At 35.6% G+C, this 15,521-nt stretch overlaps 1 protein-coding gene across 5 annotated transcripts in view; it reads left to right on the top strand.

Annotated features, from left to right (window-relative positions):
* IDE (insulin degrading enzyme) overlaps positions 1 to 15,521 on the top strand; it is a 90,007-nt gene that overhangs the window by 32,441 nt on the left and 42,045 nt on the right. For 4 of the 5 annotated variants that reach the window (XM_072971609.1, XM_072971608.1, XM_072971610.1 and 1 more), the window contains 2 exons: positions 433 to 602; positions 13,219 to 13,341. In XM_072971609.1, coding sequence (XP_072827710.1) covers positions 433 to 602; positions 13,219 to 13,341 — 293 coding nt within the window. Of the gene's footprint in view, positions 1 to 53; positions 151 to 432; positions 603 to 13,218; positions 13,342 to 15,521 lie in introns of those variants that run through there. The other variant, XM_072971611.1, reaches the window with a different exon arrangement.

Raw genomic sequence — 15,521 nt, 5'->3', positions numbered from 1 at the left:
TGGTGTTTACAGTTGGGGGCAAGGGGTGGGGGAGGGGAAGGAGGAGTCTTATAGGACTTGAGAGCCGATGTTATCTCCAGGTGGATGGTATCAGAATTGAGTTAAATTTTAGGATGCTCAACTGGTGTTGGGGAATTGCTTGGTGGTGTGGTAAGAACACATAAAATTGTCAGAATCAGAGATGTTAATCGTTATATATTTTCACTAATTATTTAACATCCCGGGGAGGGGTAGACTGCTCTGAATTTACATGTGTCCAATGTTATATTTTTCCTGTTGCTTACAAATTATATTCCTTCTTTATTAGTAGCAGTGATAGTTTTTTCTGATTCTGTAGAATTCATATTTCCTATCAAAGTTTCAAGCATATTTTTAAAAGGCCACTCCTCAAATAACAGCTTTCAAATTGTTAATTATGTTTCATACCCTTAGGTTTGCACAGTTTTTCTTGTGCCCCTTGTTTGATGAGAGTTGCAAAGACAGAGAAGTGAATGCAGTTGATTCAGAACATGAGAAGAATGTGATGAACGATGCCTGGAGACTCTTTCAGTTGGAAAAAGCTACAGGAAATCCCAAACACCCCTTCAGCAAATTTGGGACAGGTTTGTCAGCAGTGGGTTTAATACATTAGTTTTCCTTGACCTCATTTGAACCATGGCCTCTTTGTCCAGTATTGTATTTCCTAGTTCAGGGTAGAAGATTGCAGAGCTCCTAATTCCTGCCTACCCTGTTCTTTATAAACTCACAGTCTGGAGCTGATAAGTGGTTGTTACATCTCTGTTACTCCCTGTTATTTTTTAAACCATGCCCCTAAACTTAAGTTATCTGCCAAGTCCCTGTGTATTTGTGACTATATTTGTGACTCATTACCTTAAAAGAAGTTAAAGCTTAGGTATATGAACTTCAAGGTAATAGATTATTAAGAAGAATGACCAAATGTGAAGCAAGCTTATTGGATAACAAGGTATGGAATTGAATTCAGATTTTAGAAATAGTAAGAATGAAGTGGCAATGATCCTTTAAAACACGTGACTAATATTTTGACTAGTAGTTCAAAAAGAAGAATGTTAAACAAGAGTCGGGCCCTTGACATTGGACCTGTTGAACATTTTTTATCAAGATGTACAGTATTATGTAATTTTCAGGTGTACAACATAGTGCTTCTGGCATTGGACTTTATACACAATACTCAGGATGATATTCTCAAAATTGTAGTAACAGTTACCTATGCAGTTATTTAACCCTGTAGAGGGTTACTCTGGCCATCCCATACAAATAGGGCTTGACTGTTTAAGGAGCTAAGTGCTTAGAATTGTGCATAGATATTAACCAGCATTTCAAAAGGATTTGATAATAGATCCCTTTATTCTGAAGTCTGTCTTCCGAGTAGAATGCTATACTTCAAGGCTTGTTGAATCTTCCTGCTCCCATCACCTCCACGTCTACTATCTATAGGTAGATGCATAGCGTCTGCTCCGGCTACGACTCCATGGAAGATAGAACAGTACTGAAGACACATGAGATCTCTGCTCCTGGTAGATTAGAAGTGGAGATGAATAAAATAAATTCATCAACAGAGAGTAGAATAAAATAAATGTTAGAGATACTTGATTTTATAGTGGTACATTTTTTCTTTATTAATTTTTCATTAAAAAGAACATTTAATTTAAATATTTAAACAGTACAAAAGTGTTTTTTTTAAAAGCAAAAACAAAAAATTGTCCATTTCCTCATCTACTCCTGCCATTCCCACTCACCAGATATTGTTAAAAGTTGCTATGATTTTAAAATACCACTTGAAGGATTATAAAATAGCATAAAAATAATAGATTGTTTAGTGTGCTTGAAAATTTATGCTTTATACACACTATTATATATAAAATAGATAAACAACGGCCTACTGTATAGCATAGGGAACTATATTCAGTATCTTATAATAACCTGTAATGGAAAAGAATCTCAAAAAGAATACATATACATGTATAATTGAATCAGTTTGCTGTACACCTGAAACTTACACAACATTGTAAATCAACTGTACTTCAAGAAAGAAATAAATAAATATATTCTAAACTTTTAAAAACATGTATGCTTATTATGTAAGTTAATATATCCAGCAGCAGCCAGGGAATTAGCATAGCTTTATAGAAATAGGAGTTTTTAAAAATTGCAATTAGAAGTAGTGATACTGTATTCTTTAGACTTACAATACTTGGCATGCAATATCAGCGTCATCGCTAAGGTGAATACTGTGGTTCCTAAAATGTCTATGTAGTGATTAATTGTCTAAAAAGTGGCTTTCATAGGGAATAACAGCATATGTGATATGTCAAGAAGGGAATATGGGTTTAAAAACAAATTTCAAAATCACTACATCCAATGATTGTTGTCCTTTAAGCAGTCCCTTTGGTAGGTTAGATACTTCCACCAACACTGCTGCTGTTGTGCAGAATGTGTTAGAGCTCCTCTTTGGGAGTTGCCGCCTGTTAAATAGTCTCACTGTTGATAAATCACAATCAGCATAATCAGGAAGCAGCCACAAATCTTCCTGAAATAAATCCAGTGAATAAGATGAGCAATATTACTTCTGGTCACAAACAAGGAACAAACTTAAAATGTCCTAGAGGAAGGTTTCAGGAGTGATGGGCAAAGAGAAACATCAAATGGTCCTATATGTATGGGTGCAGTTTAAGAGCGTATTTGTTTTTATAACCACTGAAAAGGCGAGGCAGTTAGTCAGCAAAGGATGAGGTCATAGAAACAGCTAAGAGGTGAATTAGCCAGAATCAGTACGAAAGTATGGAAAATCTGATATAAGTAATGCAAATGCCAAGTTACCTACTGATTCTGGAAATATAAACTAACTTTGAACTTCTTGGAGTAGAGGTTCTGTTCATTAAGATCACAGATATGTTTGAAAAGATGATGAAAGCTATATACCCTTGCCCTAGAAATTACACAGATAGAGAATTCTGCAAAAGTTATTTGAATGTTTGTCAGAAATTCATACTTAGTTTACTTGTATTATTTTATAGTAACTTCGGATGTTTTTGTGAATGTGCGCCATTTTGTCCATCAAGGATTGATTTATTATTTTAATATTAATATGTTAAATATTACTTAATATCAGGAAAGCTGGGTATTTTATTTCCCCCCCACAAAGGCTGGGTATTTCAAAATGAACAAAAACCCAGCATTATGTTATTTATTTTTAAGAAAACCTTAAGATATTTGTCCCTAACAGTGGCTTTTCATGCTTCAAAAATAGTATAGATCAGTGAATTTCAAACTTTTCTGTATACATCCTGCAGTAAGAAGCATATTTTACTTAGTAACTCAGAGTGCATGTAAGCAACTGAAACAAAAGTTTTACCAAAAAATATCTATCTTACACCTTGGGATGTAGTCTGATATCCTCTGTTATATTCTGTTTCTTAAAAAAAAAAATCTTGGTCTGCGAATACAATGAATTTATTTCATTACAAATCGAATGGGTCGCAGCCCACAGTTTAAGTAATCCAGAATGATAGGCAATCATTTCAGTAGACTTAGGAAAAGCATTTGATAAAACTCGTTCATGAACAAAATAACAAAAAGCTCTTGGACTGATAAAAACCTATGTCAAACATCATGATTAATTCTGAAGTTTCAAAAGGATTTCTGTTGAAAGGCAAAATCAGAACAAGAATACCCTCTAATCACTTTTTCCTTCAACTGTGTTATAGGTGCTAGTCATTGCAGGAAGTCAAGGGGAGAAAAATGTGATAAGTAAGAGACAGGAAGGAAGCAAAACAAAACTTTTCTTATTTCCATATGACATGATTATCTGAAGAAATCTTCAGATCAATCATTAAAAATAAGATAATTCACCAAGGTTGCCAAAAGAAGAGAAACACTAAAATTACATTCTTGTGTCAATCGTAATCAATTAGAAAAATGCTACAGGAAAAATTATTTCACTCACCGTATATAAATAGCTATAGATACTTAGAAATCTAACAAAAGAGCAAGAAATATATAATGGCTATAAAAGAACACTTCAGTAAACGGAGAAATAAACCATTTTCATGAATGGGTAAACTCATCACACAGATATAATTCACTCTGACTTTATCTAAATTCAGTGCAGTGTCATTTGAAAGTCCTAGAAGTTTATTATTTTTTGACAATCTAATAATCTGATTATAAAATTAATAAGAAAGAATAAAGGGCAAAAATAGCTAAGGTAATTCTGAAGAGCAACAAAGAAGGGACTACTTCTACCAGATGTCAAGACTTACTATAAGGTTCTAGTTGTTAACAATAGTGGAATTGGTGCAGGGATACATGAAGATAACAGTAGAACAGGCTATAGACCCTAGAAACATATCCACAAATATGTGGAAACTTGACATAAGACAGGGGTATATTACAAATGAATAAGGAAAGGAGGGGCCTTTCAGTAACTGGTGCAGGGGCAATTAGTTATCCATGTAGAGAGAAATAAAATTAGATCTCATCTCACACCATGTACAAAAATAAATTCCAGGTCAATTAGACCTAATTATAGACAGAAAATTTTACACAACTTCTGGAAGAAAAAAAAATCTCAGAATTTTTAAAATCTCAAGATAGGGAAATGGTCCTCAAGCACACATGGCACAAAGCATATCTTTTAGAGATAAAGATAAACCAGAGATTTGGAGATAAATGTGACTTCATTAAAATATAAAATTTCTGTTCAATAGAGATACAAAAACAAGACAAGCACATACCCAATGAAGGTATTTGCAGAGCATATAATGGATAATAACTTGTATAAATAAATAAGTAAAAGAGAAAACAGCTCACACAAGAAATAGGCAGTCTGTTTTGAGTCATTTACTTTGTTTGGAAGTCATTTTTATAGATACTCTGCTTAAATCTGTCTTCACACACATGTCTTCGTTGACTCCCCTGTGTGGTTCTCCTAGCCTCAGACTTCAACCAGGAATCCCACCTCCCACTAGCGTATTCCTGGGTGATTTAAAGTTTGCCTCTAAAGTTGGGCTATACTGAGTTCTTTGCTCTATGACTGACCAGCCAAGAGACTTGGGCCAGTTTCTGAACTTCTGTAAGCCTCAGTTTCCTCCCATTGTTGGTTTGGTGTGAGAATGCAAGGAGGTTGTGCATGTGAAGTGGTTAGCCAGAAGTCTGGCCATTATATGGTGCTCAATAAATGATAGTAGCCTTTATAATAACAGTATAACAGAGGATTGGCAACTGTGAAAGACAGCAAAACTTTGAAAAGGTCCTTGCCATCGAAGTCGTGAGGCAGTCAGGGCTGCTTCAAGAACCAGTAGGTTTGGTGAACTGACTGTAGGGCAGTGTTATTGGAGGAATGGTGTTCTCTTCTCTTTTTAAACTGAACCGATGGTTGCCATCCACATTCCCTTTGCCCCACATTTATCACTCACGTATGCCTTTATATTTTCCATAGTTCCTGATAAATTGCATGCCTTTTCTCTGCCCTATTGCCTTTTTTTCCATCCTTTGCCTCTTCAGGGAATAAAAGCAGAAGCAGTAGAATTTTTAAAAGCAGTTTGGAACAGAAAAGGGAAAACTTAGTTTAGGTTATTTTTTAGTGATCTGTTTCTCTAAACATAACCCCACAGACACTGTGGGAGCTAGGTTTAGTCAGCTGAGAAGGAAATAAAAAAGTCAGGATGTGGGCGAGGGAAGCAAAACAGGCACTCCTTCACAAATTGGTGGAATGAAAGGCAGGGTGGGAGGGCATGTGGAAATAGAGGGTGGAGCTGGATCTAGATATGGGTGACATTTTTCTTTCTTAATTGCTGTGTGACAATTGTGTATTGTAGCACATACCACAGGATTGCAAGAATCTGAGCAGGGTATTATAAATGTGCTCAGATTCTCTCTCTAAATTGACAGGTAATTAAAAAAAATCCCCTTCATGTAAAATGCATTTACAAATGCAAAGAGGTATAATCAATGTCTTTGCCCTCAAGGTGCTTCTAGTTTAGTAGTAGAGGAAAGGCAAACCCAGGATTTCAGTGGAGTATAATCTCAGATTTGATTTTCCAGGATCATTATCTCTTCCTTCTCTTCCTTCTCCTCCTTGCTAATTTTTACTGAGTGTTGTACTAAGCACTTTGCCTGGATTATTTAACTTAATTCTCACAGTCTCCCCAGTAGATACATGCTCTTATTATTTCCATCTTATAGATGAGTAAACCAAGATTTCAGAGGAGGTAATTAAATTACTTAGAGTCACTCAGCTTTTGAATGCTAGAGCCAGGTCTGGTACTTTTAACCATTGATCTATTCTGCCTGCTTTAGGGTTGCCTATGATTAATCTCTCCAGGATCTCAGAGGAGATGTAAATTGAATTTTCTTGAAGGGTGGGTAGGATTTTGTTAAGAAGAGGAAGAGACACTCAAGAGGAAAAGGAACAAATATTTATTGTATGAGTGTTAAATGCCACACACTGGGTAGATGTTTTATCTAATATGATTTCACTTAACCTTTACCACAATACTGAAATTTTCATCATCTCCTTTGACAGATGCCAAAATTAATACTGACAGAATAATTAGACCAAAGTTCCATAGCCTTGGGGGGCATCCAGGGATGTGGGAGATAGGGTGGTAGTGGAAGTGTCTGTGGGGGTTATAGAATTCAATATCAAGTCAGTCTGAATTCAAAACCTGTGTTCTTTGCATTTTAGTTTGATCCTCAAAACCATGACAAGAAGCAGACCAAGGAGTGAGCTCAGTGTCTTCTGGAGAACATGAGTTAGAATAGTTTGGCCATAACAAAGGATGTTTTAGCATAGGAAAATAGGAAGGGAAGGAAAATGGATTAGAACCAATAAATATTGTGGAATATGAACCAGAAATTGAGTGACTCCTGACCTTCGGATGGTGATAATGACACATAAAATTAGATCCTGATAAAAGTTAATCATTTACTTTTAACTCCCTAACCTCCATCCCTCTTTTTAAATGAAGAATTTGAGACATACAAAAGTAGATAAAAATACTTTAATGAGCCTCACGTATGCATCACTTTGCCCCAGCCAGTCCTGTTTGATCCACATTCCCAGTCACTCTCTTGTATTATTTTGAAGAGATCCCAGACATTGTATCACTTCACTCATAAATATTTTAGTATATGTCTTTAAAGATAATGACTCTTTTAAAAAACATAATAAAATTACCATTGTCATTAGTATCATCAAATATCCAGGTGGTGTTCAGATTTCTAGTTGTCTCATAAAAGTCAAAATTTTTTTAAGTTTATTTGAATTATGATCCACATAAGTTTCATGTTAGTGATTGATATGTCTTTTAAGCTTTTAGTCTATAGATTCATTTTTTTATCTCTCACCCACTCCCTGACCTTACCCTCCTGGAATTTATTTATTGAAGAATCAGGTTGTTGGTTGTGTAGAATTTTTTATAGCCTAGCTCTTGCTGATTGCATTCCCAACAGTGAGGTTTAACATATTCCTTTGTCTTCTATATTTCCCCAAATTGGCAGTTGGATATAGAGGCTTGATTAGATTCATGTTTGACTTTTTTTGTGTAAAGCTTATAGGTGGTGATGTGTTCTTCCATCAGGGGCATATAATGTCTAGTTTCATCTCTATTTATGATGTTGCAACCATCCTAAATGCATCACCTCTCTAAATCTAATTCTATTATTTTTTCTCATCTAGATTAATTTGAATACTACTCTAAAAAGAAAATCTCCCTTTCTGCTATTTGGCTACCCAGTGGTACGGTTACTGTAGGAAAAGGCAAGACAAATGTTTGATTCATTCCCTTCATTTACCAGTTTTCAAAATGTTGAGTTGGTTCCCTAGCACCCTTGAATGATGACTAATTTGTTTTTTAAGTGTCGTGATAAACTCATAGATGTAAAAGTATTTTATATTTCAGCCCATTTATTATTCTCTAGGTTTTTCCATGGACTTTGTTAGTGCCTTTTTTTTTTTCCTTCCTAGGAAGTGTGTCTATGGAAAACTAGAAATTTACTGAAAACTCTAAGTGTACAGGTGTTTTATTATGGCATTAAAGAGGTTTTCGTTTCAAACTCACATCTTGTACTTGCTTGTACTTACCCAGCTGCAGGAGAATTGCCTTTTAAAATTTTTAGGAAAATTCATATATCTCAAAAGGCTTTGTTCTCTCCTAGGATTTTTAGAAGATTGCTATAACAAGAAGAGAGAGCTATAAAAAAAAAAGTAGTTCATAGAGAGGGAGGTTATAGCTCAAGTGGTAGAACACTTGCTTAGCATGCACGAGGGTTTTGATTCAGTCTCCAGTACCTCCATTTAAAAAAAGAAAAACAAACTAATAATAAATAGACCTAATGACCCCCCCAGATTTTAAAAACAAATAACAAATTTTTTAAAGTTTAAATAATTCTGTGTAACTAACTCTAGATAAATTAACCTAATCTTCAGAATCTTGAGTTTTCAGAGAACATTTAAGACCATTTATAACCATCAAATTGACCTTTCCCTGGGAACCTTATCAGACATACAGTTGGAGCTAGCTCTGATTTCTAAAACACATTTCTAAAACTTCAAACTCAGTCCTTCCCACAGAGCATAACAAATATTTGGCTGACTTTAGAATTTCCTGGGAAAATATTCCATTTATTTGAAAATCAGTATTCACATACATCAGTACTGAGTTTGTAAGCTTTTTTAAAAAGTAGAATTTATAGTTGTTATGATGAAAAGATAAAATAAAATTTACTGAGCTTTACAATTTACAAAGCCCTCTTTATATCGGTTATTACTTTTTGTAAACTTTACAACATTCCAAGTTCTAGTAAGTAACTATTGTCTGACAGATGCTATGCTGAGCCTTAACACAGATTCATTTAATCCTCATAGCAATCCTGTGAGATTGGTTCTCTTGTTATTCCTATTCACTCTAGTAGTGACAGAGCCAGAACAGTAGGATTCAAGATTGTGTTAGCAGTATTTTAATTTGATATAAATGACCCAGCTGAATTAGTGCTAAATTAAAGACAGTGTATGTCTAGAGGCTGAACTGGTATTTGTTATTCCAGCCATATTCACGTTTTTCTCCACGTGTGGATTCTAACGTAGAGGAAAGTCATCTGGACCTTTTACTGAGCTTTCTTCCCTACCTTAGTGCCACGGTTTCTTTGCTATCCTCAGAAGTAGTAGCTGCTCCTTATTATTATGTATTTATTTTTCTGCTGCACATAAAGTATTATGTTAAACACTGTAACATTTTTAACAGATTTATTATTTGTCATAAAAGAGATATGTACAAAAGCATTTGCCAGATCATTCTCTACATAATACTTAAAGAAACAGAACATTGTAAATATAGTTTGAGCACCTGATATATACTTCCCCAATTGCATTTTCCTCCCTGCTCCCGAGAGATAACCACTGTCTTAAAGGTTGGTGATTATCACTCCCATGCTTTTTTAAAATAAAAACATTGCTTAAAAAAAGTTGCTAGCCATGCATTTACTTCTAAGCAATATGTTGTATACTTTTTAAAGTTTTATAAAAATGATATTTTATTGTGAGTAATCTCTGCCCCTTGTATTTCTTCATTCAGTGTTTTATTTGTAGTACTTATCCATGTTGGTGAGCCTGCCTCTGACAAGTTTTTTATTTTAATTTTTTTGCTGCTTTTTGAAAAATTATTGAATGCGTGTGCCGCTATTTATCCATTTTCCGTCAGTGGAACAGTGCTGCTTTGAGCATTCTCGTACATGTTTCCGTGGACACAGAGTTCTCTAGGGCTCTACGAGTGGAAATCTCAGAGTGCAGTTACTGTATGATGGGATATGCACATCTGCAGATTCAGCAGATACCACCAGGTTTCCAGTAGTGGTTGATCCAGTTTGCCCTCCTCATACAGCGTCTGAGTTCTCATTTCTCCACATACCTAAACAGTATTTGGTGTCATCAGACTTTCTATGCCATTTTATTAGATGTTAAATATTAATCTTACGCTTTTTATATGTATTTTTTTTCTAATTTGGTATAAGCCTACCAGTATCAGAACAGCAGATTGAGCCTAAGAGAAGCAGAGTGACTTGTTCAAGGTCAGGCAGCCAGAAGATGGCTGACCCTGGATCAGGTGATAGCTCTGCCAGTACCAAAGCTAGTGCCTGTTCCTCGGCACCTCCCCACCTGGGATCTTGGCACTGACAGTAACAGAGTCTCCTCGGTACTTTAAGGACAAAGTTGTGGAATTCTGTGCATTATGTCCTGCTTTTCCTTTCATTTCCTTTTTTTTTTTTTTTTTTTTGGTGGACGAAGGTAATTAGGTTTATTTATTTGTTTGTTTTAATGGAGGTACTGGTGATTGAACCCAGGACCTCATGCATGCTAAGCATACATTCTACCACTTGAGCTACACCCTCTCCCCTCCTCATCTGTTTCTTGAGAACTTCCACCAGCGAGCCTTCCTGTGTTTAGAAAACTTTTAAAAAAGATTTTTTGTAAAAGGGTTAATAAACTTAAAGACGAGCCTGGCTCTTTGGCCTGTTTGTACCTGATATTCATGTTTCTCTGTCAGTGTAGTGCGAGCTGGGTATCCTGACCCCACAGTGGAGAACCTTTTCCTCTTTCTAATTCAGGAGCTTCTAAGGATATAGGGCTGCCCATCTGGGCTGTGTTCCCAAATTGACCACAGTTTCCTTCTGTCATTACATATTAGACTGAAAAGATCTAGGCAGCAAAGAAATGAATGTGTAGATTCACAGAATGGTATCTACTTGTGGCTTAAAGCCACTTTTCAGAACAAATGCAATTGTGCCTCTGTTTCGCAGTTTGGCCAGAGATCAGCATCATTAGATTTTTGTACCTTTGGTGAGCCAGATTGCTGTTGATAAAGTGGGCTCCTTTGGCTTGTTTTTCTTTTAACCTTGTGTTGAAATGTAATAAATATACTGAAAGGTGTATGTGGCTCTGATAAATTGTTTCTACTTTTGCTATTTGAAGGATCAATTGAATGAATATACTGCTTTTATTTATGTATGACTCATTGAACTTTTAAAAACTCAGCGCATCATGGACCCAGCACCCAGTCAAGAAGCAGAACCAGCACCTCTTTGTGCCCCTTCGTAGTCACTATCTACCAACCCAAGAATAACCTCTGTTCTCACTTCTCATGACTCAGATTAGCTTAGCCTGTTTTCCTGCTTTATATAAATGAGATGATAAAGTGTACTCTTTTGTGTCTGGCTGCTCTCATTCAGCCTTAAATTTGTCAAGTTCATCCCTACTGTTGCATATAAACAGTGGATTATTCATTCTTTTTGCTGTATAGTATTCTTTTGTGGTCCTCTGGCACATTGTGCTGTATAACACTGTCAGTATTTTGCCAGTGATACATATCTAGTGTGTTTGGGGTACGTTCCTGCTTTATATCTGTATTTTAAAATGTACCTAAAGATAAAGAGTAGGAATTAGAATGGTAAGTTATTCAGGTACATTAAAATCAAAGCAGAATGAGCTAGAGCTAGGCAACCAGAAAGAATTTGATGTTCTAGATGGAGGCTATGATCTTGATCTTCGTAAACTTTGATTTGAGGGTTTTTTTTTCCCTAACCAGAATACTGCCCAGATTGTGAATAGGCACATCAGATCACACTGAGACCGAAAATCTGATTTCTGTCTAACACTATCACATTTATAGTTTGTTGAAATAAAACTTAATTTCTGCAAACATGGGTGTCCCAGTGGTCAGTCTGGTTTACATGTTGTAGGAATCTGAGTGTGGCAGTATAAGTGAGTAAGGAAGCTCTAAGGACTAGTCCCTCTGGAATTGAGGCTTTTAGAACCTTCATTTGGTAGGGAAGGAAAGTACCATAAATACTTGAATGTTCATCTTAGTATGAGAGAACTTCAAACCTAGCAAACCACCCCCCGCCCCCACCGCCAGGAGTTAGGACTCCAGATACATTTTTAGATCACCTGGATCCCTCAGGTAGAATGAGGGAATGTCCCAGGACCCCAAGTAGAATAGATCTGGAATTGAACTCCATCTTTAGTGAAACTGAGAGGACTAGTTATGACTTGGAAACTTGACTAGCAGGCTACTGCTGCATACAAATGTATGAGTACATTTGATTGCTTTCTGACTAGAAAAAGGTTAATGAGTACTTGCTGGGCTGTTTCTTGCATACTCCACTAGATCCGTTGATTCAAGCATTCTGAGGCATGAGTCTTGGCTCAGAGTACTATGTAGCTCTGCAAGACTAACCACCGAGTCTGAGAACACCACCTAGTGGATCTCTTTAGATACCCAATTTAGTGAAAAGGACTCTCCCAATGACAGTTCATCAGCCATTACAATAACCTGATAACCCAAGGAGGGGAAAAAATACATCAAGAATATGTTCTGCCATAGTTCGATCTCTGCAGATGAAAGATAGGAGCCCATCTAGTGTAAGCAATAATAGTAATAAAAGTTATACAATTATTATATGTTACATAATATCTTAGGATATTTCTGGTTCAAGATGCCATTTTTAGAGAACTATCAATCATTGAAAATGCACCTCCCAGTCTTTAAATGACATGATCTTTATTTGAAAGGTAGTACTCAGAGAGTTTGACTATTTGCTTTTAACATGCACATTTTATCCTAATTGAATTAGTTATTGAATTTCATAAGAGCTCTCATAGTGGTATGCTATATACATCACTTGAGACTTAGAAAAATAGCATTGCATTCTATTTTTTACCAGTGTAGATCAAATCCATGAGAATTCACATCACAAATTTAATGCTTCAGCCAAGAATAGTAATTTCTTTCTGCAAGCAACTTGGCAAATTCCAAAAAAGATCCCTTAGTGACTATGTTCAATTAATTATGGGGCACATAGGGAATTGGAAGTTAAAGTAAGTGTGACTGGAGGCCATGTGTATCTCATTTTGTCTTGTAAGTGCTCATAATACCTACTATCTCATAGGAATTTTAAGAAGTATAATCTTTATAAAGCACTTTAAGTTCCTGAGGGAAAACTCTCTATAGGTTAAAATGTTACTAGTTTGTACTATACCGTCCTGTTTATCCATCTTATGTTCAAAAGTATTTAACTAATCATTATATGTGTATACTTGGACTCTGTTTTTAAGTTTACCTTATAACGATATCAGGAATAATTGCAAAACTTTAAAATTCACATATTTTGGTTTTTCCAAGAAATATTTTTCCTTCCTTTCAGGTAACAAATATACTCTAGAGACTAGACCAAACCAAGAAGGCATTGATGTAAGACAAGAGCTGCTGAAATTCCATTCTACCTATTATTCATCCAACTTAATGGCTATCTGTGTTTTAGGTCGAGGTAAGAATCCTTAAATTTTTTTTTTACAGAATTGGGTAATCTAAGTTTTCCATTTTGGTTTTTTCAAAGTATTGGAAGCAATGTATATTTCCTTTCATTGACTCAGAGGCTTTTGAAAATGATCTTGTAGGAGAATATGTGGAGGGGAATTTTGTTTTTAACTTACTAAAAAAGAAGCCTAGGTGATTTTAAATGGAGACCTGAAGAAAATATAAATTAATAGTAGGTACTCTAAGCATATTTTTAAAAAGCAAGGAAAGGACATATAAAGGATAAGATTGACAGATTTGACCTTATAAAATTCAAAAAAATTAGGAAGACATTGAAAGGCAGATGATTATAAACTGGAAAAATCTATTTGGAATGTAAACCAACAAAGTTTTGATTTAAAAAATGCAAATTAACTAATAATGTATTGTTTTTCCCTATTAAAGTACCATAATTTTGGTTTGGGTTTTGTTTTAACTAACACCCATTATGGAGGAGAGGTGCTCTTTTGTATGAGTGGTAGTGTATACAACTTTATACAGTTGCTCCACACTTTCTGGAGGACAGTTTAACAAGAGGCATCACCCTTAAAAAGTACATTTTTTCTTCTAGAAGTGCAACTGAGGACACAAAGTTGTTCAAACAGATGATGTACAGGATTGTTTCTTAGAAAAAGTTAGATGCAATTTAAATGTTCATTAACAGGAGGCTGGTTTAATGGTGATGTTTTAACTGTATAATAAAGCATCTTGTAGAAAATAGCATCCCTTCTCCCACTTTTTATCCTCCCACCTGCTTTATTTTTCTTTAAAAATTTTATTACCACCTAAAATATTAAAATTTTACTTATTGTTGTCTGTTGTGCCAGAATGTAAGTTACTTGAGGACAGAAACTATTTTGTCCACTGCTTTGTACCCAGGTTTCTGGGTTAGTGCTTGGTACATCATAGGCACTTGGTAAATAAATATTGAATGAATAAACAGTTTTATGACGACCTTTTAATAACATGGGAGAATATTCTTAATGTATTAAATAGAAAACAAAAGCACCCTATAAAAACACTGTGTGCTATGTGATCCCATTAGGGGTTTTCTAAAAAATTCTAATAGAGAGATATAAGGCAAAGTAGAGAAACATACTGGAAATTTAATAATGTGGCATAGTAAGTGGTTAAGAACTCCTGCTCTTGAGTCTGAGAGCTTGGGTTTGAACTCCTAATATGCCTCCTACTTAGTGTGTGGCTGTGAGCTAACAAAGTTAACTTCAGTTCTCTGAATCTCAGTTTTTGCATTTGTAAAGTTAATGTGGTGCTTCATACCTGTTGGGAAGTTTAATGGAGATAATGCAGGAGAAGTGTTTAGCATCATGCCTGGCACACAGCAAATGCTCCACAAATGGTAGCTACTCTTAGCATCCCATAGTCATGAGATTTTGGGTGACTTTTGTATCCTTCCTTTTTTCTTTTGTTTATGGTTTTTTGTTTTCTTGGTTTTGCTTTTCTAAGTTTTCTGCTATTGACAGATGTTTTGTAGGTAGAAAATAAACAACTATATATATTTTAAGTTGGTAATAGGAACGAGGATAGAACATGGGCCCAGGGAGTTTAAAAAAAAAGGTATATGTTATAGTAGGTCTGTAGAGTGTTAAAAATATCCCTTGATATTTAGAGCCTAGTCCTGGAAGTAGTTGCCTAAGCTGTATTTTTGTCCATGTCGTATTGAAATAAAATACATACTTTCAGTAAGCACTTGTTGAGCAAGTAATAATGACAACAGATGAATTAGACATGAGCCCTGCCCTCAGTGTTCTTGGTTTAGTAGAAGTGACAGAATAAGCATCTAAAAGAAAACAGAGAGCTTCTTTGTTTCAGTTCCCTCGCTCAGTGTGACTGACCTTCTGTGCTCAGCTCAGTGGATTTGATGACTGGTCTGGGAAAGGTGTCCTTATAGCACAGTGGTGTGAGGAGGAAACAGGATCTCTTAGAGGATTAATAGATAATCTGCTCCTTCTTCTAGGAGGAGGGGAGAGGAAGAGTAACCACGTGAAAGGATCTCTGTCACAAAGGGACAAAAAAGTTTTTCTGTGTTCTCCCATGGGCCATCTCTAGTTGTGGCAGCACCAGTTACCTGGACACTTGACTAATAGGTAACTGTCAAGTAGAGACCCGGGGATTGCCAAACCCTGCTAATGT

Source organism: Vicugna pacos, chromosome 11 (assembly GCF_048564905.1).
Source record: "Vicugna pacos chromosome 11, VicPac4, whole genome shotgun sequence".
Lineage (NCBI taxonomy): Eukaryota > Metazoa > Chordata > Mammalia > Artiodactyla > Camelidae > Vicugna > Vicugna pacos.
Note: the sequence above shows the minus strand (reverse complement) of the source record. Positions and strands in the feature narration are given on the sequence as shown.